The sequence below is a fragment of the Saccopteryx leptura genome, chromosome 12, assembly GCF_036850995.1.
Source record: "Saccopteryx leptura isolate mSacLep1 chromosome 12, mSacLep1_pri_phased_curated, whole genome shotgun sequence".
NCBI lineage: Eukaryota > Metazoa > Chordata > Mammalia > Chiroptera > Emballonuridae > Saccopteryx > Saccopteryx leptura.
In genome coordinates, this window is record NC_089514.1 from 44,195,078 (window position 1) to 44,220,843 (window position 25,766).

At 43.5% G+C, this 25,766-nt stretch overlaps 2 protein-coding genes across 10 annotated transcripts in view; one reads left to right on the top strand and one right to left on the bottom strand.

Annotated features, from left to right (window-relative positions):
- The window catches only part of NAPEPLD (N-acyl phosphatidylethanolamine phospholipase D), a 79,385-nt gene extending 57,817 nt beyond the window's left edge, over positions 1–21,568 (top strand). For all 9 annotated transcript variants that reach the window (XM_066353911.1, XM_066353912.1, XM_066353913.1 and 6 more), the window contains 3 exons: positions 6,337–6,983; positions 13,353–13,467; positions 18,461–21,568. In XM_066353911.1, coding sequence (XP_066210008.1) covers positions 6,337–6,983; positions 13,353–13,467; positions 18,461–18,586 — 888 coding nt within the window. In that variant the 3' untranslated portion in view covers positions 18,587–21,568. The remainder of the gene's footprint in view (positions 1–6,336; positions 6,984–13,352; positions 13,468–18,460) is intronic.
- A 236-nt stretch (positions 21,569–21,804) lies between these two features.
- The window catches only part of ARMC10 (armadillo repeat containing 10), a 36,404-nt gene continuing 32,442 nt past the window's right edge, over positions 21,805–25,766 (bottom strand). Inside the window, exons 5-6 of the mRNA XM_066353921.1 lie at positions 24,465–24,536; positions 21,805–22,908 (exon numbers count right to left, since the gene is read on the bottom strand). Of these exons, the coding sequence (XP_066210018.1) occupies positions 22,660–22,908; positions 24,465–24,536 (321 nt within the window). The 3' untranslated portion in view covers positions 21,805–22,659. The remainder of the gene's footprint in view (positions 22,909–24,464; positions 24,537–25,766) is intronic.

The following is a 25,766-nucleotide window of genomic DNA, read 5'->3' on the forward strand; positions in this document are numbered from 1 at the left end:
GAGCGCGGGCTCATCTGGTTTGAGCAAAGCTCACCAGCTTGGACCCAAGGTCGCTGGCTTGAGCAAGGGGTTACTCGATCTGCTGCAGCCCCACGGTCAAGGCACATATGAGAAAGCAATCAATGAACAACTAATGTGTCGCAATGAAAAACTAATCATTGATGCTTCTCATCTTTTTCCGTTCCTGTTGTCTGTCCCTATCTATCCATCTTTATGACTCTCTGTCACTGTAAAAAAAAAAAAAAAAAGCCAGAAGAAGTATGGCAAATTAAAAAAAAAAAAAAAGGAAGTATATTACCAAGAATATGGCTTTCATTGTTTTAAAGTTAATGGCCCTGGCCGGTTGGCACAGTGGTAGAGCGTCGGCCTGGCGTGCAGGAGTCCCGGGTTCGATTCCTGGCCAGGGCACACAGTAGAAGCGCCCATCTGCTTCTCCACCCCCCATCCTTCCTCTCTGTCTTTCTCTTCCCCTCCCGCAGCTGAGGCTCCATTGGAGCAAAAAGATGGCCCGGGCGCTGGGGATGGCTCTGTGGCCTCTGCCCCAGGCACTAGAATGGCTCTGGTCGTGACAGAGCGACGCCCCGGATGGGCAGAGCATTGCCCCCCGGTGGGCGTGCCGGGTGGATCCCGGTTGGGCGCATGCGGGAGTCTGTCTGACTGCCTCCTCGTTTCCAGCTTCAGAAAAATAAAATTAAAAAATAAATAAATAAAGTTAATATAATTTATACCATGGAAAGAGTTATTTATTTTTTTTGCGATAGAGACAGAGAGAGGGACAGACAGACAGATAGGAAGGGAGAGATGAGAAGCATCAACTCCTTGTCGAGACAACCTTAGCTGTTCATTGATTGCTTTCTCATATGTGCCTTGACCTGGGGTGGGGGGGCCACAGCAGACTGAGTGACCCCTTGCTCAAGCCAGCGACCTTGGGCCCAAACCAGATGAGCTCGCACCCAAGCTGGTGACCTCGGGGTTTCAAGCCTGGGTCCTCTGCATCCCAGTCTGATGCTCCATCCACTGTGCCACCACCTGGTCAGGCTAGAGTTATGGTTTAATGAAAACAGGATCTTTAGAGTCAGGACTGAGAAGTAGGGAGGCAGAGACAGACTCTTGCATTTGCCTGACCGGGATCCACCCGGCATGCCCACTAGGGGGCGATGCTCTGCCCATCTGGGGCGTCGCTCTGTTGGAACTCAAGCCATTCTAATTCTAGCACCTGAGATGAGGCCATGGTGCCATTCTCAGCGCCCGGGCCAACTTTGCTCCAATGGAGCCTTGGCTGTAGAAGGGGAAGAGAGAGAGAGAGAGGAAGGAGAGGAGGAAGGGTGGAGAAGCAGATGGGCGCTTCTGTGTGCACTGGCCGGGAATCGAACCTGGACTTCCACATGCAGGGCCGATGCTCTAACCCTGAGCCAACTGGCCAGGACCTGATACCATCCTTGATTGGACTCTTTACTTGTTTGACCTTGGCAAATTTGTTGGTGACCCACCCGCATTTGCTTTGGTCAGTTATCTGTAAAATGCCAGTGACATCTGCTTCACACAGTTAGATGACATAATATATCTGAAGCACCTGACAAAGATTAGTGGTTGAATGATTTAGGATTTTTCCCTTTTCCCAAGAAAAGTAAAATATTAACTTGCATACTGGTTAATTATGGGCCCAGGGATTTTCCCATTAGCAGCTTTAAAAAAGGATGACCAGCCAAGAAAAGTCCCAATCTAGTAAGGAAAATGCCAGTGAGTTTTCTCAGATAAACAAGAATTTCCCAAGCCCCATTCTGCGCTCTTTTTCAAACTGGTGATAAAGTAAAAATGAAATTATTTTTCTTTTTAGAATTTTAATTATAGACTATTTCTTTAAGTTTTATGGGATAGTAGGTAGAGATAATATTTTTTAAAATAAGCTGCTTTTTTGTGACAGACAGTATGAAGAAAGGAATGTGAGAAAAGTGTGATTGCTTAATTCAGATGTCAGTACTTTGTCCTTTTTTAAAAACACTTTGTTGAGATATGATTTACCATAAAAATTGATATGTTTAAAGTCAGTGGTTGTCAGTACATCCAGAGTTGTGCAGCCATTGTCACCATCTAATATATTTTCATGACCCTAGAAAGAAACCCCGTGTCCTCAGCCACCACCCTCCAGTGCTCCTCTTGCCTCCAGCCCCAGGAAGTTGCTAGTCTGTTTTCTGCCAGTATGGATTTGCCTGTTCCTGATATTTTTTAACAACAGGATCATACAATAATAATATGGTCCTTTGTGCCTGGATTCTCTCAACACTTTGCTTGTTAATACTTTGGAGAACAAGTCGAGGCTGCCAGAGGTGCTCTTAATAAGATTTCATCTCCCTCAACAGTCAGCAGGTAATACCAGATACTAACCTTCTAAAGGCTTTTAAACTCAGGAAAAAGAAAATGCAACAGTTTCCAGGGAATTTGGTTGTAGATATTTTGATGTACAGTGTATACATTATGCTACTTACACGTTTTGTAGTTATATTACCATCATACAAGCTCCACATAGTCAAAAAGTACAATTTGATGAGTTTTTAAAAAGTTTTCTTTTTTTTTTTTTGTATTTTTCTGAAGTTGGAAACAGGGAGGCAGTGAGACAGACTCCCGCATGTGCCCGACTGGGATCCACCCGGCATGCCCACCAGGGGGCGATGCTCTGCCCATCTGGGGCGTCGCTCTGCCACAATCAGAGCCATTCTAGTGCCTGAGGCAGAGGCCATGGAGCCATCCTCAGTGCCCGGGCCAACTTTGCTCCAATGGAGCCTTGGCTGCGGGAGGGGAAGATAGAGACAGAGAGGAAGGAGAGGGTGAGGGGTAGAGAAGCAGATGGGTGCTTCTCCTGTGTGCCCTGGTCGGGAATTGAACCCGGGACTCCTGCACGCCAGGCCGACGCTCTACCACTGAGCCAACCGGCCAGGGCCTAAAAATTTTTTATGAAGCAATTAGTACAGTGTCTAGCACATATTAAGTATTCCATAAATGGTAGCTGATGTTAATGTTTCTTTTGTGTGTTATACTAAAGTACTTGAGATACAGAGTGGGACAAAAGTAAGTTTACAGTTGTTTGTATGGAAAAATGATGCAATAATTTTTTAAAAATATTTTCTGTTGCCTTTTTTTTTTACTTTATTTTTTTAATTTTTAATTTTTATTGAATCCAGAGAGAGGAAGGGGGTGTAAGGGTGAGACAGAAACATCGATCTGTTTCTGTATGTGCCCCAGCCAAGGACTGAACCAGCCACCTGTTCATTGCAAGACAATACTCCAGCCAAGTGAGCCATCCAGCCAGGACATGATGCAATAATTAATAAATAATAAGAGAATAAACTGTCTTGCATACTCACAGCTGTAAACCTTTTGACCCACCCTGTATTAGATAATTCATCATCATTATGTGCCTACTGTGAAGCCTAACATATGGTTGGTACTCAATTTATCTTTATTGTCTTTTCTCCTTAATTCTTGATAAGTACACCCTATGACATTTGTTATTGATCCTTAACCCTCACTATTAATTTTGAGAACCAATTTGAAAAAGTTATATTTATTCACTCATTTATTCAACTAATTTTATTAAGCACATGTTGTATTTCATCGCTGAATTGGGCACTGTGAGTGATTGAGTCAAGACATGAACATATCCTGTGTACATTAACCAGGGGCTAGGACAGAATAGTCATAGCTGAGGCATAGGCAATAGTACGGGAGTCAAGAGGTGGCAGTGCTTGTTTCCAGCAGTGGGCACCCAGAGATGATGAACTGAAGGGTGTGGATTTGATTAAGGACTCACAGGAATGGAGGGGAAGACATTTTAACCTGAGAAATGGGGTCAGTGTTGTGCAGGGCGCTCCAGCTCAGAGCAGTGGAATGAGGGAGATTGCTGGGAAGGGGGAGGGGTTGGGGCCATCCACACTGGCTTACCACTGGGCTGAGGAGGGGAGACGTTTTTGTCAAGCAGTCTCAGAGAGCCGGTGGTGATTTTTCAGCGGGGGTGGGGTGGGGTGGGGGGGTTATACCATAAGTAGAGTGCTTTTGAGGGGGCTCTGTATGGATTGAGTTGACAGGAAGACAGTTGAGCAATCAGGACAAATGAAAGTATCTGGATGTTGCTTAGCAAAGAGGTAGAAACGTAGGAGCTCTGCAGAGTGGGTGCCTCATTGGCTGTTGAGGGTTGAGTGTCCTCTGTGCCTCATTGGCTGTTGAGGGTGGAGAGTGTCCTCTGTGCCTCATTGGCTGTTGAGGGTGGAGAGTGTCCTCTGTGCCTCATTGGCTGTTGAGGGTTGAGTGTCCTCTGTGCCTCATTGGCTGTTGAGGGTTGAGTGTCCTCTGTGCCTCATTGGCTGTTGAGGGTTGAGAGTGTCCTCTGTGCCTCATTGGCTGTTGAGGGTGGAGAGTGTCCTCTGTGCCTCATTGGCTGTTGAGGGTGGAGAGTGTCCTCTGTGCCTCATTGGCTGTTGAGGGTGGAGAGTGTCCTCTGTGCCTCATTGGCTGTTGAGGGTTGAGTGTCCTCTGCCTTCGGAACACTTGCAGAGTGCTTACCAGTGTGTTAGCCATTTGTAAGTCAGTCCCCCCAGCAGTGAAGTGTGGGCACATTTCAAGAACAATAAAGGTGTTGCAGCCGCGTTTCAGAAGAGGAAACTAAGAGTTAGGATGGCTGTGGGAACTGTGTCATCCTTCACTCTGCTGCTCCTCTGTCCTGCCCAGGCCCTGCCTCCCGTCAGTCTGCCCAGCGACCTCTGGGCGTGTCTTCGCCAGTACGTCTCCATCCACCCTGGTCTCTGCTCACTGCTTTCTCCCTCGGTCAGGCCTTCCTCTCTCAGGGCAGCTGTCGGGACACACGCCACGATCATTATTTTCACCCTGACAGTGTTTTCTCTAAACGGGAATCGGGTCATATCTTTTTGTATTTTTCAGATGCTTTCTCATTGTCTCTGGGTGGAATATGGTATTCAGGGTTCTTACTGTATTCTGATCCTTTATAGATTTAGTTTGTCCCCTACCCCCCAAAATGCCAGTTCCTGCCGGCTCTGTGCCTTTGCATGGGCACTCTGTCCACCTGCAATGTCCTCCTTCCTTCTCTCTGCATCAGAACTTCCATCCTTTGGGAACTCACAGTTACTGTGTCTGTACTGCTTGAAGCAGCAGGGCTCTTCATTCCGTCCTGTTAGGTGCCGTCTGCCTTATGTGTAATTATCCAGTACCACACCTTGATCAAAACTGATTTGCAGCAACTTATAAAAACCCATATAGCAGTAAAAAAAAATATGGATGAACATATAAGAGCAAATGGACTCTGAGGATAGAAAAATAAAGTCAAGAATCAAGTTAGTATAGAAATACGCATCCTGGAGGCAGCTTCCACTTTTACTCTTAAACTTCCTTGTCCAAGTGAAATGTTTTCACAGTCTCCCAAGTTTTCCCAGTGACAGTCTGCACGTAAATTCAGTTGCTCTGGAGAAGGTGTTCCTGTCACTGAAGATTGAGAGCACTGTTTCTGGCGTGAGTGGGAAGTAGATATGAGGGTGGGACCAAGCCAAGTTTCAGGAGGTGGCTTCATCAGACCTCAGTGCATCTGGATAGAGTGACACCAAAGCACAATTTATAAAAGCAGTTTTGTGACAGCCAGGACTGTGACCCTAAAACAGCTGCTTGCTTGTCTAGCTTAATCCAAGGATAAAATGCAGAATAGCCAAAGGAATATCAGATCACATTTTGTTGTGGTTATTGTTTTAACCCAAAGTGATCAACTTCTCATAGGCAGGGACCATGTTTGGCTTTGGTTCGATCAATGGTAGAAAACCTTAAGAGAAGAATGAGGACCATCTGTGATTGTGATCTGCCAGGATCCATCACTGTTCTGCTTTGACTTCTGTGTACTCAGAAAGTCAGGTGCATATCTGAGATCCCAGGTCTATGAGTAGATGGTTGTAAATTTGCTGTTTGTGTCTGAGGCCGTTGCGAGCGGCAGGTGCACCGCCGGCGATAGGGCAGTGCGGGAATGTGACTCGGGCAGGCTGGTCTGCTTAGGTCACACGAGACCCTTGAAGCACATTTACTGCATCAGCGGTGCTCAGAGCTTAAATCTAATCTCCCCTCTGTCTATCACATTAGGGCTAAGAGGGTCTTACATGACTGTATTGCCATGATTAATGAGGCTGATTCAGAAAGAAGTACACATTTTCAAGAGAAAAGCAAAAATAGCAAGTTTACCGACTGACTTCAGTTCTCCCCAGATAGTTTTTCTCTCTATAATTTATGTCAAATATGTTCTGCACTGACATAATATGTTTGATGTTTTTTCTTTCTTTATACACACAGGAACTTGATAAAGAACTCCCAGTGCTAAAGCCATATTTTGTTGATAACCCTGAGGCAGTTGGCGTGAGCGAAGCCGGCTTACGAGTCACGTGGCTGGGCCATGCGACGGTAATGGTAGAAATGGATGAGCTCATATTCCTCACGGACCCCGTTTTTAGCTTGCGTGCATCACCATCGCAGCATGTGGGGCCGAAGCGTTTCCGGCATCCCCCCTGCACCATCAGTGAACTGCCCCGGATAGATGCGGTCCTCATCAGTCACAACCACTATGACCACCTGGACTACAGCTCCGTCATTGCTCTGAATGAGCGGTTTGGTAGTGAGTTGAGGTGGTTTGTGCCGCTGGGTCTGCTGGACTGGATGCAGAAATGTGGCTGTGAGAATGTGATCGAGCTGGACTGGTGGGAGGAGAACTGTGTCCCCGGACAGGACAAGGTCACCTTTGTCTTCACCCCTGCCCAGCACTGGTGTAAAAGGACTCTAGTGGATGACAACAAGGTTCTGTGGGGCAGCTGGTCTGTGCTGGGCCCTTGGAACCGCTTCTTTTTCACTGGAGACACTGGCTATTGCCCCGCTTTCGAAGAGATAGGAAAAAGGTTTGGACCTTTTGACCTTGCGGCCATACCCATCGGAGCATACGAACCCAGGTATGTGGACTTGCAAAGAAAACAGTCCTCCTCTTACTGTTCCACGATGGCTAACTGAACTGGGAAGTAAAGTAGTCATGATTTTGCGACACAGTATATATATGATAATTTGTGATTTTAATGATGGACTTGGTTGTACATTGGTTGGGGGTTGGTGGGTCAGAATCAATTTAAAAATTTAAATCATCATAGTCCTATTAGTTAAATAATTATTCAAAACCAGAAATTACTAAGAAAAAAGAATTTCTGTACATAGCCCAGAAGTTCACATACCATTTTCACTAAAGTGAAACTGATCAGCCAGCATCACACCTGGCTCTTGTTCTTCCTTACATGTGGAGGGTGCTCCCCCTGTGTGACTGTGCTCCACGGCTGGAGTGGGATGCTCTCCCCGTGTGACTGTGCTCCACGGCTGGAGTGGGATGCTCTCCCTGTGTGACTGTGCTCCACGGCTGGAGTGGGATGCGCTCCCCGTGTGACTGTGCTCCACGGCTGGAGTGGGATGCTCCTGGAGTGGGATGCGCTCCCCGTGTGACTGTGCTCCACGGCTGGAGTGGGATGCTCTCCCCGTGTGACTGTGCTCCACGGCTGGAGTGGGATGCTCTCCCCGTGTGACTGTGCTCCACGGCTGGAGTGGGATGCTCCCCCTGTGTGACTGTGCTCCACGGCTGGAGTGGGATGCGCTCCCCGTGTGACTGTGCTCCACGGCTGGAGTGGGATGCTCCCCCCGTGTGACTGTGCTCCACGGCTGGAGTGGGATGCTCTCCCCGTGTGACTGTGCTCCACGGCTGGAGTGGGATGCTCTCCCCGTGTGACTGTGCTCCACGGCTGGAGTGGGATGCTCTCCCCGTGTGACTGTGCTCCACGGCTGGAGTGGGATACGCTCCCCGTGTGACTGTGCTCCACGGCTGGAGTGGGATGCTCTCCCCGTGTGACTGTGCTCCACGGCTGGAGTGGGATGCTCTCCCCGTGTGACTGTGCTCCACGGCTGGAGGGGGATGCTCTCCCCGTGTGACTGTGCTCCACGGCTGGAGTGGGATGCTCTCCCCGTGTGACTGTGCTCCACGGCTGGAGTGGGATGCTCTCCCCGTGTGACTGTGCTCCACGGCTGGAGTGGGATGCTCTCCCCGTGTGACTGTGCTCCACGGCTGGAGTGGGATGCTCTCCCCGTGTGACTGCTCCACGGCTGGAGTGGGATGCTCTCCCCGTGTGACTGTGCTCCACGGCTGGAGTGGGATGCTCTCCCCGTGTGACTGTGCTCCACGGCTGGAGTGGGATGCTCTCCCCGTGTGACTGTGCTCCACGGCTGGAGTGGGATGCTCCCCCCGTGTGACTGTGCTCCACGGCTGGAGTGGGATGCTCTCCCCGTGTGACTGTGCTCCACGGCTGGAGTGGGATGCTCTCCCCGTGTGACTGTGCTCCACGGCTGGAGTGGGATGCTCTCCCCGTGTGACTGTGCTCCACGGCTGGAGTGGGATGCTCTCCCCGTGTGACTGTGCTCCACGGCTGGAGGGGGATACTCCCCCTGTGTGACTGTGCTCCACGGCTGGAGTGGGATGCTCTCCCCGTGTGACTGTGCTCCACGGCTGGAGTGGGATACGCTCCCCGTGTGACTGTGCTCCACGGCTGGAGTGGGATGCTCCCCCTGTGTGACTGTGCTCCACGGCTGGAGTGGGATGCTCTCCCCGTGTGACTGTGCTCCACGGCTGGAGTGGGATGCTCTCCCTGTGTGACTGTGCTCCACGGCTGGAGTGGGATGCTCCCTCCGTGTGACTGTGCTCCACGGCTGGAGTGGGATGCTCTCCCCGTGTGACTGTGCTCCACGGCTGGAGTGGGATGCTCTCCCCGTGTGACTGTGCTCCACGGCTGGAGTGGGATACGCTCCTTGTGTGACTGTGCTCCACGGCTGGAGTGGGATACGCTCCTTGTGTGACTGTGCTCCACGGCTGGAGTGGGATGCTCTCCCTGTGTGACTGTGCTCCACGGCTGGAGTGGGATGCTCTCCCTGTGTGTGCTCCACGGCTGGAGTGGGATGCTCTCCCCGTGTGACTGTGCTCCACGGCTGGAGTGGGATGCTCTCCCCGTGTGACTGTGCTCCACGGCTGGAGTGGGATGCTCTCCCCGTGTGACTGTGCTCCACGGCTGGAGTGCAGGGTCCTAGAGCTTTCCTGTGTTTACCAGAGGAGAGCCAGGAATAGGCCTGTACACCCGTCCCTTGTGATGGTGTTATTTCAGCTGGCACTGAATCTGACCTGGTAATGACCTTGTTGCACTACTTACCACTTGCCCTCCAACCATTATGTACTTATCAGGGGTCTTCAAAGCTAATAAAGGTCATGTTAATGTTCGAGAACTAGGAGACCCACTCACTGCCTGTGTTTTTCTTAATGCTGTCTATTTAAGGAAAAGAAGTGACTTTAAAGAATTCCATTAGATTTCAGTCAACTCTGGTTGATATGTATAAGTTAAGAGAAAGTAATAGTAAACAAATAAGGGTTAATTTAAAAACTTATTTTCTAAAGGGCATGCTCAGATAGACACATACAGAATTTCATGTAGGATGACATTGTATAAGGTCTGCCGGAAAGTTCTGTCTGTTTTTGGAATAAAACAAAATACAAATTTTTCTTACTGTCAATAAACTTTATTAAATAATATAATTGCATTATTAATGATTTCTTGCCAGTGTGAGGGCATTTTGTATATCCCATTTTTGAAAAATGTTTTATCTTTTGATGCGAAAAATTGAACCAGTGCTTGTTTGATATCTTCTTCAGTTTTGAATTTTTTGCCCTTCAAAAAATTTTGTAAGGACAAAAACAAGTGATAGTCGGAGGGTGCTAAGTCTGGGAATATGGTGGATGCGACAGACATGCTTCTGTAGCATTTCTTCCTCGTTGAAATTTGTAAAAATTACAGTGGTGTAAATTAACTTTATCAGTAGCCATGGGTACACTATCACTTCACACATAAGACTAATGTGAATCAACTTTTGTTTTAGTTAATTTGCTACGTCAGTATGTATACATTAAGTGATAAAAATAGAGAGGCACACATGCGCCAAATAAACGTGCTTACGTGTGGAAACTTGTTGTGATAGAAATGGACAGAACTTTCCGGTAGACCTTATATTTAGGCAGTCCTGCAAGCAGAGAACACTAATATATAGATGAATTGAGCATATCCAGTCATTGGTTTCCATCTGATTTTGTTTTATTTAAATTAACTTTCTAAGTTCACTAAAACCATTTCCTCACTGTCTTTATTAATGTTCATTTCGCCTATTGATGTTTTTTTCCTAATTTCTCTAAGGGGCTAGACCAGGGGGTCCCCAAACTACGGCCCACGGGCCACATGCGGCCCCCTGAGGCCATTTATCCAGCCCCCGCCGCACTTCCGGAAGGGGCACCTCTTTCATTGGTGGTCAGTGAGAGAAGCACATTGACCATCTCATTAGTCAAAAGCAGGTCCATAGTTCCCATTGAAATACTGGTCAGTTTGTTGATTTAAATTTACTTGTTCTTTATTTTAAATACTGTATTTGTTCCTGTTTTTGTTTTTTTTTTTACTTTAAAATAAGATATGTGCAGTATGCATAGGGATTTGTCCATAGTTTTTTTTATAGTCCGGCCCTCCAACGGTCTGAGAGACAGTGAACTGGCCCCCTGAGTAAAAAGTTTGGGGACCCCTGGGCTAGACATTTTAGCCTTATTTTAAAAAATTATTCTAAATCAATAATAGTGCTTGAATTTCACTTTTCCATTTAATTCTAACAAAATTCTCAAAACATCAATCAAGTGTTCATTAATCAATTTTATATTATATTGATCTTTATTCAATGTTTTTAATATATTAGAATATAACATTTGTAACTATGAAAATAAATTTTCATGTGTAGCAAAATATAAATAAGTGTATGTGATGATACAATGTGGACCTCCTGAGTGTACATTCACTCCTGTGACTCCCTCTTTCTGCTTGTGTTGCCACTGTCTTGTTACTGAGATAGTAACAAGAACCATAAGGACATTATTGCTCCAAGAGAAGTACATTTTGGTAGCCTCTACTGTGTAATCTCTGCTTAGTGTGAACAGCTTTAGAAATAAGGTTATCAGAACTTTAGAGTACTCTATAAATTTAGGATGATTACACCAAAAATGACTTTCAGTAATAGGCTTGGAATGGCATCCTTACTTTTGGGGTTATTCTATCCAAATCAGTCAGAATTTTAAGGTTTTAATTTTATACCAGAATAAAAATTTTATTTATTTCAGATAGACATGAGGATAGAAAGGAGTATGTCTAGCCCTTTGATTTGCAGTAGGAGTTTTTAAAAAGTGAACAGAAACACTAGTAACTGTTTCCATCTTGCCCTGCTTTCTGCATGTCAGGAGCTGTGGCAGATAGTGCCACCACTGCAGACATGGTGGCTTTGTCTGTAGACCCCGCAGGGCTGGGCAACTCCTTCAGTCACTCCTCTGGCTCTTAGGACGGATGAGCCTGTCCGTGAATGTTTGTTCTGTAGAGTGCAGAAGCACCTGCCGAGTCCACGCCGGCAGCCTGACTGCAGCAGCAGTGGGCAGTGGCTGACTGGGGATATAAATAACGTGAAGGTGCTGCTGTTTTCCCTCTTCTAAGCTGATGGCTGGGAAAGCAAAGGATTTACTTGTAGATAGTACATTTTCCCTTTGATCAGAAATCATTCTTTCTCCTGAAAGTGTTCCCTTTCCAAGGCCTGAGGCAGCCAGCCGTTCAGTGTTTCTACCCTCTCTCTAATGAGTGCCCTTTTGGACCCTGTTTTCTTGCCCAACCAGGATACACTTTCATTTGTATCCTGCTTAAATGAAATCCTTGAATAGTAATTGGATGTTCTTGCTCCTGATCTTTAAATATTATACAGTAATTTTTGTTGGCTTTTTGCTTTAGCAAGTTTTGTTACTTTATTTTTTTAGGTGAGAGGAGAGGAGCTAGTGAGTCAGACTGTCACATGCGCCCCAGCCAGGATCCACCCAGCAACCCCTGTCTGGGGCCGATGCTTAGGTCAGCCGAGCTGTCCTTAGCGCCCGCGGCCAAACTCAAATCAGTCCAGCCACTGGCTTCGGGAGGGGAAGATGGAGAGAAGAGGGAGAGGGAGGGGAAGAAAAGCAGGTGGTTGCTTCTCCTGTTTGCCCTGACTAGGTATCAAACCCGGGACATCCATATGCCATGCTGATGCTCTATCCACTGAGCTAGCCAGCCAGGGCCCACTTTAGCAAGTTTTAAAGAAAATTGTTTCAGCAAGTTATTCAGGTTCTTTTGCAATTAGAGTTTTAGTTTCTAATTCTTTACTCATTTTTTTTTTTTTTTTACAGGGACAGAGAGAGAGTCAGAGAGAAGGATAGATAGAGGCAGACAGACAGGAACAGAGAGAGATGAGAAGCATTAATTATCAGGTTTTTGTTGTGATACCTTAGTTCATTGATTGCTTTCTCATATGTGCCTTGACTGCGGGCCTTCAGCAGACTGAGTAACCCCTTGCTCGAGCCAGCAACTTTGGCTCCAAGCTGGTGAGCTTTGCTCAAGCCAGATGAGCCCACGCTCAAGCTGGCGACCTTGGGGTCTTGAACCTGGGTCCTCCGCATCCCAGTCCGACGCTCTATCCACTGTGCCACTGCCTGGTCAGGCCCCATTGTTTTGATTCATACCAGCATTGCAAGGTATTTATTTTTTAAAGTAATAGTAAGACATATCTTCAGGATAACTCACCAGTAAAATAAAAATACTAATAACACAAAATCTTACTATTTAGGCCCTGGCCGATTGGCTCAGTGGTAGAGCATTGGCCTGATGTGTGGATGTCCTGGGTTTGATTCCTGGTCAGGGCTCACAGGAGAGTGCCCATCTGCTTTCCCCCCCTCTTGCTTCTCTCTCTCTCTCTCTCTCCTTCCTGTGGCTATTGCTCCATTGGAGCGAGTTGGCTTCTGGCATTGATGATGATGACTCCATGGCCTCTGCCTCAGGTGCTATGAAGAGCTAGGTTGCTGAGCAACGGAGCAATGCCTCAGATGGGCAGAGCATCGTCCCCCTAGTGGTCTTGCCAAGTGGATCCCAATCAGGGTGCATGCGAGAGTCTGTCTCTCTGCCTCTTCTACTCTCACTAAAAATAAAAAAATAAATCTTGCTATTTAAAAGGTAGTTTTGCTTGAGACTTAGCTATTGTATGGCAGTTTTTACATGAAATATTTTTGCTTAATTTTGTCCAGAAGAAAGGTAGACTCAAGGAAGATGGTGTGCTTTATTCCTGGGTGGAATCTTAAAAGTTGATTAGGTGAAGCAGTCCTTACATCATATTTCAAAGGCTAGAATTAATAAAGTGCTGTGTTTCAACAGGTGGTTTATGAAGTACCAGCATGTAGACCCAGAAGAAGCTGTAAGGATCCACATTGATGTTCAAACTAAGAAATCTGTGGCCATTCACTGGGGAACTTTTGCCTTAGCGAATGAGGTGAGAGTGATGTGATAGAAACACCTGGTTATGTTTGACCTATGATGGGATTCAGGCCTCACTGGACCCTGCAGTGTGCCCAGAGATCAAACTGGAGTTATCAGTTTGACGTGGTAAATCATGAGTCAGTAAAATAATATTTATATAGTGAAAAAAATCCTTATTGCATGCTGTTCTTTTGGTTTGTTTCTGTAGTTAATAAAGCATGTATTTATACAAGTGGGGCAAAAGTAGGTTCACAGTAGGAAAATAACACAGTAATTAATAAGTAACAATATAAAGAGTAACCTGTTTCATATGCTCACAACTGTAAACCTACTTTTGCCCCTCCCTGTATAGCCAAAAATGAGTTTGGTCTTGGGAAACAGAAAAATGAACTGTCGTGTCTTCTCTCAAGGAGCCTTTTGTTCTAGCAGAACACATAAGACATGTACATAATAACTCTAAAACAGGTGTTGAAAGGGGTACGTGGTCTCAGAGTCGGGGTGACTGATTGGAGGGGTCAGGGAGAGCTTCCTGGACGAGATGACATTGAATTTGGCTGTTAGAAGGCATTTCAAGAGGAGCAAAGCACAGAGCATAGGCTCAGAGGCAGCAAGCATGGGGAACAGCAGGGTATTTTGTTCAGCCGAGTGTGGCTGTCATAGGGGTGCAATGGAAGAGGTAAGGCTGGACAGCTTAGAACTTTTTAGAAATGCCCTTCATTAAACATTGATGATTTTTGTGTCTGCTATGTGCCAGGCATAAATGGTAGCTTTACTTCTAGACTAATAGAGAAGAGCTGATTTTTTGCTTAAGGTAGCAGAACCCTAGCACTCCGCCACTAGCCAGTTCTGGGGTCAAGCTGGAGAGAAGAAAGCTCTATGCTGGATCCAGAGCTTGCCCGAAGCAAAATTCAGAAATGGCTGGCTGGCTTCTATGCTCTACGTGGTGTCTTCCACATCCCAGGACAGGAACCCTGTTTTCATGCTGTTTTAAGCACTCCCTTTCTGGCCGGCCCTTTCCCTAGGTTACAGCTTGTCCCAAAATTTCCTAGAACGCTGCCTGCCCACTCTCCTCCACCCAGGCCAAGTTCCCATGTCATGTTGCAGCACCCTGAGCCACACTGTTGGGAGATGGAATGGAATGGAATGAATGACCACGGGTGGGGAGGATGAATGAAAGATGTGTCTGTGCACTTGGAGAAGGGGGAGTTTGGTACTGATTCCCACTGGAACACCACTATATTTGATGGCCTTTCTTACTCCGTGTCTGTTCCATATATAGACAGATGTACATTTGTGTCCCATATGTAATACATACCAGTGACTTAGATGAAGTATTTTATTAAACTTATGCAAAGAGAAGAATCCAGGCTGACACAGATTTTTAACTTCAATGGTTGGGAAGGCTATTGTGCTCTTGACGGACCTGGGCAAGATGAGGAGAGGCTAGAACACCCCAGTCTTCAAGTTACTGTGTTTGTTATTCAGCCTTCATGAATTATTCCTGTTAAAAATCTAACTTCCATATTTATTTCTTATTGAAGCATGTAATAAAAACTCATTTAGTCTTAGCAATTTGGAATTTGTTCACATTTTGACATTAATTGCATAAACCTCACAACCACAAATTTGTTAAATTATAAAATAGATGGAATTTTCGGGGAGGTTTTGCCTGATTCGTAAATACTGTAGAATGATTTGCATGTAGGTAGTTAGAATAGCTGCTTACTATACTATAAGCCAGTTAAGGACATCTTTAACTCAGCAACTCTTTGAAATGATACATATTGCAACATCTGATTTACCTAGGAAATGATTAGTGAATTTCCTAGATGATGTAGTTAAGCACTAAAACTTAGCTCACCCTTTGGAGGGAAACAAATTTCAGGCATTGCAAAACATATGTTAACTGTTTAAATGACCAGGGCATTTGTTCTGATTCTCTTCTATTGGAGTAGATCATAAAACATATCCCTTAGAGGGGGGCTTAGGATTTGTCTGGGGCTGGTTGCCTGGCCCTTAGGTCTCAAAGCTGTGGACGTCTGCGTCCAGCACTTGCTCTTGTTTACCTCTGTCTACTGTCTTGCTTTATACATCATTGTTTGGCCCCAGGACTGTGTTTTCTGTCTCCCTGTGGGACTGAAGTGCTTGCACCGTAAGACCACTTTCAGTCCCTCAAAGGTTTTCTTCCTTCTAGGCCTGTCTTCTAGATGGTGAAACAGCTAAGAATTGACCTATAAAGAAATTCAGATTTTTGAGCATCAGAATCCCCACTAAGTTACAGCTTATAACCAAAGTAATAGCTCAGCAAAGAAATGATTAGTGTAGGGTGATTGTGTAAGTATTGTGTTTGCTAGGACTTGTGGAGCATGGGGTGGGGAGAATTTAACAAAACAAGTTGTTTTTCACTGGGAAAGAATTTCATCATTTTGAAATCTCAAACTAATTTTGCAAGGGCAAGTTCTTGACTTAGGTTATAATTTAAAGTTATACTTCATTGGTGATATATTAGCCATCTCCCATATGCATAAAAAAAGACAAAGTAGCTTTCTCTTAACAACTAATCCATTAATAAGTGGTTATCTGTAGGAATTAAGGGTAACCAATGTATAGTTAAGAACCTAAATTATTTAGCACTGGGTAGAAAAGCATCCCTGATCACACACCTAGAAGAGAGCAAGGGGAGAACAAGGCCTGTGTGTGGCAGTAACTGTTAGCAGACCTGCATTTCAGGCTGCAGAAAACTTGCCTGGTTTTCTGGTACATCACTAGCTGTCTCTTGGTCTGTGCTGCTCCTTCCTCACTTCTGTGCCCTCTCTGCACAGGGAGTGCCTCTCTGCATCCGTGGACCGCCTCCGAGCTCTTGACTCCCTTGGGGATGCCATCAGTCTTATGACTTGAAACACCATCTCCCCACTGTACCTCCGTAGCTCAGGTGTGTTTCCCCTTACAGCAGTCCACATTTATATATATTTCCAACTGCCTTGTTAACATTGGTACCAAAGCCCAAGTCCAGAACGAGACTTCCTGATCGGCCCTCAAATTGGTTTCTCTTACATCTCAGTAAACAGCAGACTCCTTCTTCCAGTTACTGAGGCCAAAACCTTGACTTCACTTTCTCTCATGTCCTCCATCCAGTTTTTCCCACAAGCAGTCAGCTCAACCTTCAGATTATATTCAGACATTGACTTCTCACCACCTTCAACCACGCTGGCCCTTGCAGTCTGTTCTCAACACTGCAGAGGACAGTGACCTTTGCACCCTGAGTTCGTTCCTCTGCAGGAACTACTTGGTAGCTTCCCATCACACTCAGTCAAACCACAGCTCTCTTCCCCTGCAAAGTCCTGTGCAGATGTCACCTTCTCAAAGAGAACTGCTTAACTGTTTTTAAAACTAAACCCTCGCCCTGGCCGGTTGGCTCAGTGGTAGAGTGTCGGCCTGGTGTGCAGGAGTCCCGGGTTCGATTCCTGGCCAGGGCACACAGGAGATGCGCCCATCTGCTTCTCCACCCCTTCCCCTCTCCGTCTCTCTCTTCCCCTCCCGCAGCCGAGGCTCCATTGGAGCAAATGATGGCCTGGGCGCTGGGGATGGCTCCTTGGCCTCTGCCCCAGGCGCTAGAGTGGCTCTGGTCGCAGCAGAGCAACGCCCCAGATGGGCAGAGCATCGCCCCCTTGTGGGCGTGCCAGGTGGATCCTGGTCAGGTGCATGTGGGAGTCTGTCTGACTGCCTCCCCGTTTCCAGCTTCAGAAAAATACAAAAACAAACAAACAAAAAACTAAACCCTTACCTCTCACACTTATTCCCACTTTTCCCCAGAATATATCGACCACTCTGATACTATTTTCTTATCTGTCCATTTCTTACTGTCTCCGTATGAGACTGTCAGCTCCTGGAAGACAAGGGTTTGTTTGGTTCCCTGGCTTGTCTCCTCTAGGGTGCTCAGAAGATACTCGTTGCATTCAGGTTGGAGGCTGACTTACCCTTGTGGTGAGATGAGACACTTAGATTTTTTTATTTTTCCATTGGTTTGAGAGAGAGAGAGGAACAGAGAGAAAGAGAGAGAAGCACCAACTTGTCGTTTCACTTAGTTGTCCCATGTAGCTGTGTACTCATTGATTGCTTCTCACAGGTGCCCTGACCAAGGGCTGAACCCATGATCTCTGGTGTGCCAGGTCGATGCTTTATCCACAGAGCCACTTGGCCAGGGCGAGACACTGTTTTGACTTTTATTCCTACTTTCTGCTTTCACAATTTATGGCTTTTAAAATTGAAATTGGGGAAAACCCCTTTGAAATAAAGGGGGAAAATAGCGATTATACAATGTAAATAGTTAGACCAAAAGAAATAACTGGTGAGATAATTTATTTTTTTATATCTTTTAAGTCAGCAGTTAGAATAACACATATTTAGGTGGTATCCATTTATTTGGAAAATATCTGACAGGTTAAAATATTCTGCAACAGAGTGCTGTCTTCACTTCTTTTTTAACTTTGAAAAGGTGAGGAAGCAGGGCGATGGGACATTCCACCTGTCCTACCTCTGGGGCTTTCACTCTGTAGACTGCAGGGTCACTGTGGCTCAGCGTGTGAGGGTCACCTCCCTTCTTCAGCCAAAAGTATCTCCCTAGCATTTGCTCACACACACGATACTCTTACAATGTAAGTTTCTGTGTTAAAAAATATTGGTAATCTTTAATTCTCTAACATTATTGATTCCATTTACATTGAAATTTCATGTAGTACAATAGTGATCAGATTTCATGCAATGTAATGATGTTCAGTCTAAGCTGGCACCAAATTTAACATACTCTGGTGTGTGGATAGATAAGACGTTTCTACTCACTTAACAATGACTGTTGTACTAGAAAGTATGATGAACTCATTTGCTAACGCTTCAATGAAAAGTAAGGGCATATGTTAATTATTTAGTTTGAATTCTTATTTGAAATACCCCCAAACACATGTCTGGTTAATCTCTTCCCGCTGTTTTCTCTCTCCGCCCTTTGCCAGCATTACTTAGAGCCTCCAGTGAAACTGAACGAAGCTCTAGAAAGCTACGGACTTAAGACTGAAGATTTTTTTGTCTTGAAGCATGGAGAATCAAGATACCTAAATACTGATGGCAACTTCGAATAAATACAAGCATAGCTTTTAATGAAATAAATTTGATATAAATTTGAAAAGACTAAGAAATTCATCATAATTTTTTACATTTGGAAACTTCTGCAAGTTTCTGTTTTATGTTCTGTGTAATAACTTTACTAATACAATTGCCAGTTCATATAAACAGAGTTCAGGTATGGGTCGTTTAAATAATTAATTGGTTAATATCGATTTTAAATCTTGTCTCAATGGTGTAAGTGATGAGTGGGATTTTTTTTAAACTAAAGCCTTATATTTTAGTGGTAGAATATGACGTTATGATAAACTGATTTTAAAGACTCATTTCTGTTCTAGTCTTGAGGGCCTTCTACAAGGAGAGTCGAGCCTGTCTACACACCTAGATACTTTTCAGAGGACTGCTCACCTAAACGTACTTCTTCCGTTCACATTAACGATAAAATCGACTCCCACATGCTTATAGCACTTTCTTGCTCTAATGAGATTAGCTTACATGCCAAATATTAAATGATATTTTTCAAGCATAAAAACCGAAGACTTTGGGCTAAGTTATATGTCAAGACTTGATTTTTTAAGAGGGGAACAGTATATTTCCATTGCATGTCTGCAATTCCCAAATCAAAAGCCCTAGGAGTTGGACAGAAGGGAAGTGTGTGGTTATGAGAACATGATTTATGAAAATTTCTATTTTTAATCTTAATGTCAGACCTGCTAAGTACAGACATAGCTGCAAGGAAGTGATATTTTTACCAGGATAAATGCAGATCTTAAATGTTAATATACCATGCACTTTGAATTGAATTTTATTCTCTTCATTTTCTTTCCACGCACTCATTTTTTTCTCACTTCTTAGCTCTAACTCTAAATATATCGATAAGATCTATATTTTGTTTTACATGATTCAGATCTTATATTTTTATATTCAATGACCCCCTCAGCACGTTTCTACTTTTAAGCCAAAATGGAAAAAAAGAAAAAGAGATGGGAATCAGCTGATCCGAGCTTTAGTCCTATAAAGGCTCTATAGCTGCTTGATCACTGAACCATCCTAAGAGCTGATTGGATACTTTGGAAGCCCATTCTAACTGATCTATAGTCTCAGTGAAGTGGACTTCATTTATAAAAAATAATCAAAATAGGTTTTTTTTACACCAAATGCTACCCAGGCAATACTGTTGCATGCTCACATGCACCCTCTGAGTTAGCCGCTTAATCACCACGGCTTTTTCTGCGTACCCCGAAACGAGTTCCCTGTGCTCACTGTGCCTCAGCTTCCTCGTGTGCAAGAGGAGCATTGTGAATTACCTCCAAACACTGTGAATAAATAATGTGATTTTAAAAAAATGCACTTTGAAAATAGAAGGAAGAAAATGATTGAAGATATCACTACCTAATACACATAGGTCGATTTGAAAGCTAAAAACAGGCTAATTCTTTTGATAATGTATTGTTCTTGTTGCAGATTTAAGTGTATCTATCAGGACACTAAACAGCAAGGACTAACAACTTTAGCTCACTCATTCTGTCTATTTGGGGAATGGAAGCAAATGTAAATCATCTTATTCAAAATTAAGCATCTTTATCGATAAAGATGCAAACCATATGCTTATAGCATGTGTGTGGGAAATGTGTGCGTAATGTTTGTATATAGAATGTATGTGAAGGTATGTGATCTGGAGGCACTAACCACAGAAAACTTCCCCATAAAATAAAATAGACCTTCGGGAAAGAAAATTGAACAAGCATAAACTTTTTTACCTCAAAGGAACATTTTGCAAGCAGATGCAAGTCAGGATGTTAGGTTTGGGGTAGAATTGCTTTGGGGCTTGTTGGGTAATACTGGCCTGCATGCTGAATTGAAAATTCATCTCTTCTGCTCTACGAAGCAAGCTAAGTACATGTTACTTATTTCTTCTCTATGAATGGCCTTAACATTCTTGTACTCACATGTACCATCTGACAGTGTGTAAGCACTTTAAATTACGTTCTAGTTCCATTTAAATGAGCCTGCCTCATTTTTTTAGGCTGCCGCACAAGCTTTAATTTTTAATTACCATTCACATTCTTTCTACTTTGATGTTTTATCACTAAAGAAGTACATCAAGCTTCTTCTCCTTATAGAATCTCACTGTTGAGTGCTGGTTCTTCCCATTTTATTTTCCACTTACTGACATTTTTAAGGGGTTATGTGCAAAATGAAAAAGAATTAGAAAGATGCACTCTCTTCCCTCCAGTCTAATGCACTTTGTAATACCTTTTACTCTCTTACCCATGAAGCCAATTTCTTTTCTTCTATGATTAGCTGGCGTCATGCCAATATGTGAGCTTTTACTGAAGTTTCCCTTTCTCCTGTGGGGATGGAGGAACACATACTCCTCAATGCCCATGAGGGTGGAACCACCAACCAGGGGAAATCCCACCTAACAAAAGCCAAGGTATGCCATGTCCTACAGATAAATATCGCTTGTCCATTTTTACTATGTTACTCTGGGTAGTTAAAATGACTCCTTCCTTTTCCTTTGGCATTTTGACATTTCAGTTTCAATGCTCTGACTTCCAGGATATGAGTGTTTATTCACACTAATAATAGAGAAAAAGAAGAGACAGTTTGAGTCCAGTGCTGCTAAAGCACATTGAAGCCAAAGCCTGGTTTTTAATGTGTGCATTTTGAATATATACTTTCATTAAATAAGGCAGATTTAGAAAATTATTATAAAAATGCATCTTTCAGGGGATTAATACTTATGTTTGCATCAATGATAAATAAAAGTGTTCTTCTTAGTCGTCATCTTTACATTACCACTGTAGCCAATTAGGAATTGACATGTTTTCATCTCAATATTGATTCCTTTTTTTACTGTACAAGCATTTTTTCCAAGTTTGATTTCTGTATTAGGATAACTGAAAATACACATTTTTCTGTTTGAGGATTTGTGACTTCCTATGGAAATCCATGTATTTAAAATGAAATACAGCACTCTTAAAGCTTTGCCTTAACTACGACTAGGAAAGCTTCTGCCTGTTCTGACTTAACACTAAGCATGGTGTGGGACAGGAAAATTATTACAAATCCTGGCTGAATTCACATCACTCAGTAAATCGTTAGTGGCTTTTGAAGCAAAAATACAATTTAAAAAATGGCTGAGAAATTTTCATATACTGTAATTTTAGTCAAGTGAAATATGGATAAAAATTTAATAAAGTACTATCAATAAATGGGACAAAACATGACCTTGTGAGTTATTTGTCCTTTTTATTTAGAAAGTTGTTACAAAATTCATGCCATAGTAAAAAATTCAAATAGTAGAAGTTGTACTTAGAAAAGTCGCTTCCTCACTCCAGAGCCCCACTCCCAGGAGTTTGGGTGGTGTTCTAGAAGGGTGCTGATCATATAAGCGTCAACATTTTTCATTTAAAAAACGCATTCATACTTCATGGGTGTCTTTCCACACTGGCACAATCAGACCTGCTTAGTTCTTTTAAGAGAAGATAACTGATGTAACCAGTGCCTGTAGGTGGACATTTGGACTGATCCCAGTATGTTATACACAGCATCTTCATACTGGCACACTGAGTGGGAGTGGGTGAGTACAGGAAACACTTCTGAAAGTTTACAATGTGCATTGACTAGAACAGATTTTAATGATTGGAACAGACTTTCAAAAGCAGTATGGCTATGCTAGCAGGTACACTCAATAGCCTAGGATTTCAGTGCTACGACAAGAACAAGGTCATTCCTACTGCGGTTCTGTAAGTCACATGCTAATGCTCTCTCCACGAGTAGTTACAAATCTTAGCAAACAGAAGAGTAGCTTACACAAAAAGGTCACTGTCATTCTATGTCGAAGTAATTGAAGTAGTTCAGCAAATAGCAAAATGAAAAAATGTTTCAGAATAAGCTGTTATACTGCATTCATTTGGTATCAATAAAGTGGTCCATAGTAAACCAGAAAACCATGGCAAGTGATAGCTATGTCAATGATGAAACCTGGGGTTAACTGAATTCAGCAGCTGAAAGAATCCCTTTGTAAAGAAGTTGACGTGCATTACTTCTGACTGCATTACTCTGGGAAAATATGATCTACCAATTAGATTTTGGGAATTGTTACCTTTTCCCTAATGTCTGCATCATGGTGATTAATTAATGCTCTCATTTTCTGGGCACATTCTTCCCCATATAACAGGAAAAACAGTGAACCTTTAGGGAAAGTAGGCTGAACACCTGAATGGCCTTCCTCTTTGAGGCAGTTATTTATATTCTGAAGTAGTGTAAGAACTCGAAGGAGAATCTCCTTTGCCACGTGGCTGTCATAAAGAGAAAGGAACGATGAATCGACCTGAAATAGGAAACAATGAGCATTATTTTAATAATAAATGAAAACATTTTTCATGTATATTTTCACATTTTAAAATTGTTGAGTACAGGGCCCTGGCTGGTTGCCTCGGTGGTAGAGCATCAGCCCGGTGCGGGGATGTCCTGGGTTTGCTTCCCAGTCGGCACACAGAAGTGCCCACCTGATTCTCCACCCCTCCCCCTCTTGCTTCTCTCTCTCTCTCTCTCTCTCTCTCTCTTCCCCTCCGGCAGCCATGGCTCGATTGGAGCTAGTTGGCCCCGAGCACTGAGGATGGCTCCACGCCCTCCACCACAGGCGCAAAGAAGAGCTCAGTTGCTGAGCAGCGGAGCAATGGCCCCAGATGGGCAGAGCATTGCCCCCTAGTGGGCTTGCTAGGTGGATCCCAGTCTGTCTCTGTCTCCCCTCTCACTGAATAAAAAACAAACAAAAACCTGATGTACTCCCATTTTATATAATAATGGGAAAAAGAGGTTTTATTTTTTAGCTGAAAATACTATTTCCTGGAATCCTAGAATATCATTTGGAAGAACACCCATTTCCTTTTGTAAGATCCATCATACAGTCTTCATGGGAACTCATTAACTCACCAAACACTTACTACACTTACCCCACAGGGATGAACAGATGAATACAACTGGGTCTCTTTTCCTCAGGAGTTGAGGTCATTCTAACTCTGCACCATCTTTGCTTCCTTCGAAATACTTATGTTTTAACTATCCTGTTCATTTGTTACATATTTTTGTCTCTTCTCTCTATACCATAAGCTCCATGAGGACAAGCACCATGTCATACTGTACTCACAGAGGTACAGCTTCTGGCACATACTGGGGACTCAATAAATACTAGTGTTTCAGCAGGTAAGATACATGCAAACACAAGTCAAGTATAAAAAATGTAAGTGTACCACAGATTGGGTAGAGACAAAAATTTCTATTTTTGCTTAGGGAGACTTCAAAAACAATTTCTAAAAGTAAAATATACTCATTACAAAAAAAATTAGGAAATTCATGTAAGCAAAAAGAACCAGAGACAACACAATATTGTTCCTCAGAAATAATCCTTGTAGCCTGACCTGTGGTGGCACAGTGGATAAAGCATCAACCTGGAAACACTGAGGTTGCCGGTTCAAAACCCTGGCTTGCCTGGTCAAGGCAGATATGGGAGTTGATGCTTCCTGCTCCTCCCCCTTCTCTCTCTCTCTCTCCCCCCTCTCTAAAATGAATAAATAAATAAAAAATTTACTTTAAAAAAAAAAAAGAATCCTTGTTAACATTTAAAATTTTTTAAATTATTTTTTTTTAAAGTGAGAGGAAGGGAAGGGAGAGAGAGAAAGAGACATTGATTTGTTGTTCTACCCATTTATACATTCATTGGTTGATTCTTGTATGTCTCCTGACCAGGGATCGAACCCATAACCTTGGTGCATCAGGACAATACTCTGACCAACTGAGCCACCTGGCCAATCCCTGTTAACATTTTGAAAGGGATAAAGCTAGACAAATGTGTATATTTACAAAACCAATATGTAAGCTATTTACTTGGGCACCAAGTAGTCCTTCGGTCATGGCTGGATTTTCAGACAAATTCAACAGCAGTTTCAAAACTTGGACCTGAAATAAGAAGAATATTGATTTTTTTCAGACTCAGCTAGCCCTGAAATTTTCTCTCCTTGTCCTCTCATTGTGTCACATTTTAAAGTACTGCCTATGCTTCTAGGCTTGGCTCAAATTCTCTTACTCAAATGAGGCTTCTCAATTCATACCTTCTATAAAAGCCATAAAAGGGCTCCCTCCCTCCTTCACTCCCCCTCCCCCACTCCCCTCCTCCTAACACTTGGCATTGGTCTCAGAGCACTGAGGACACGCAGTGTTATTTTAATCCTGACTTTTCCAATTACATTGTTAGGGAGACCTATAATACTGTGAATGTCTTCACCCCCCTCCCCCCCACATGCATACCTAACAAAGGAGAGGCTTAACATCTGCTACATAAATGATTTTATTGCAATTATTCTTAGCTGAAATATGATCTTTGGAACAAAAAAGGAACCTCTCAAAACTTAGTTTATTTCTATTTAAAGTATGAAAATTTTAAAACAGTTTGGTTACCAAAACTAAATAACAGTATGGCCTCTTTCTTAGTAGATTACAATGAATCTTTGAGCTTACCTTTTTTATGTGAAAAATGTTTCACAATCATTTAAACAGGCAGTGATAGAAATAACCAGCAAATGTTAACTTAGAGTCAAGTAGCTAAAATATCAGCATTCTTACAACTTATAACTGAAAACATAGTAATCAAAAAACTCAAATAGAATTCCTACTTTATAAACTTAAGGTCATGTAAAACTATACTTTCCACAAGATACTTAAAATTACAGAGTGAGGAGCAGGGAGAAGGTTGTGAGGTTAGAAAACAGTGACAAATGTGCTCTTCACCAGGCCCGGGAAGAAACCTGGTTGCTAATATTTTATAAAACTTTCTTTGATTACAAAGGCATTAAGTGTTTACTAGATAATATTAGAAGAAGAAGAAGGAAGAAAAGAAGAAGAAGGAGAAGGAGGAGGAGGAGGAGAAGGAGGAAGGAAGAAGAAGAAGGAGGGAGGAGGGAGGGAGGAGGGAGGAAGGAGAAAGGAGGAAGAAAAAGAAGAGGGAGGAGGAGGAGGAGGAGGAGGAGAAGAAGAAAGAAGAAAGAAGAAGGAGAAGGAGAAGGAGGAGGAGGAGAAAGAGGAGAAGAAGGAGAAGAAGAAGAAAGAAGAAAAACATAAAGGAAAAGGAAATTCATCCATATTTTCATGACCAGAAATGATCACTATTAAGTTTTGGTACTTTTTTTCTGG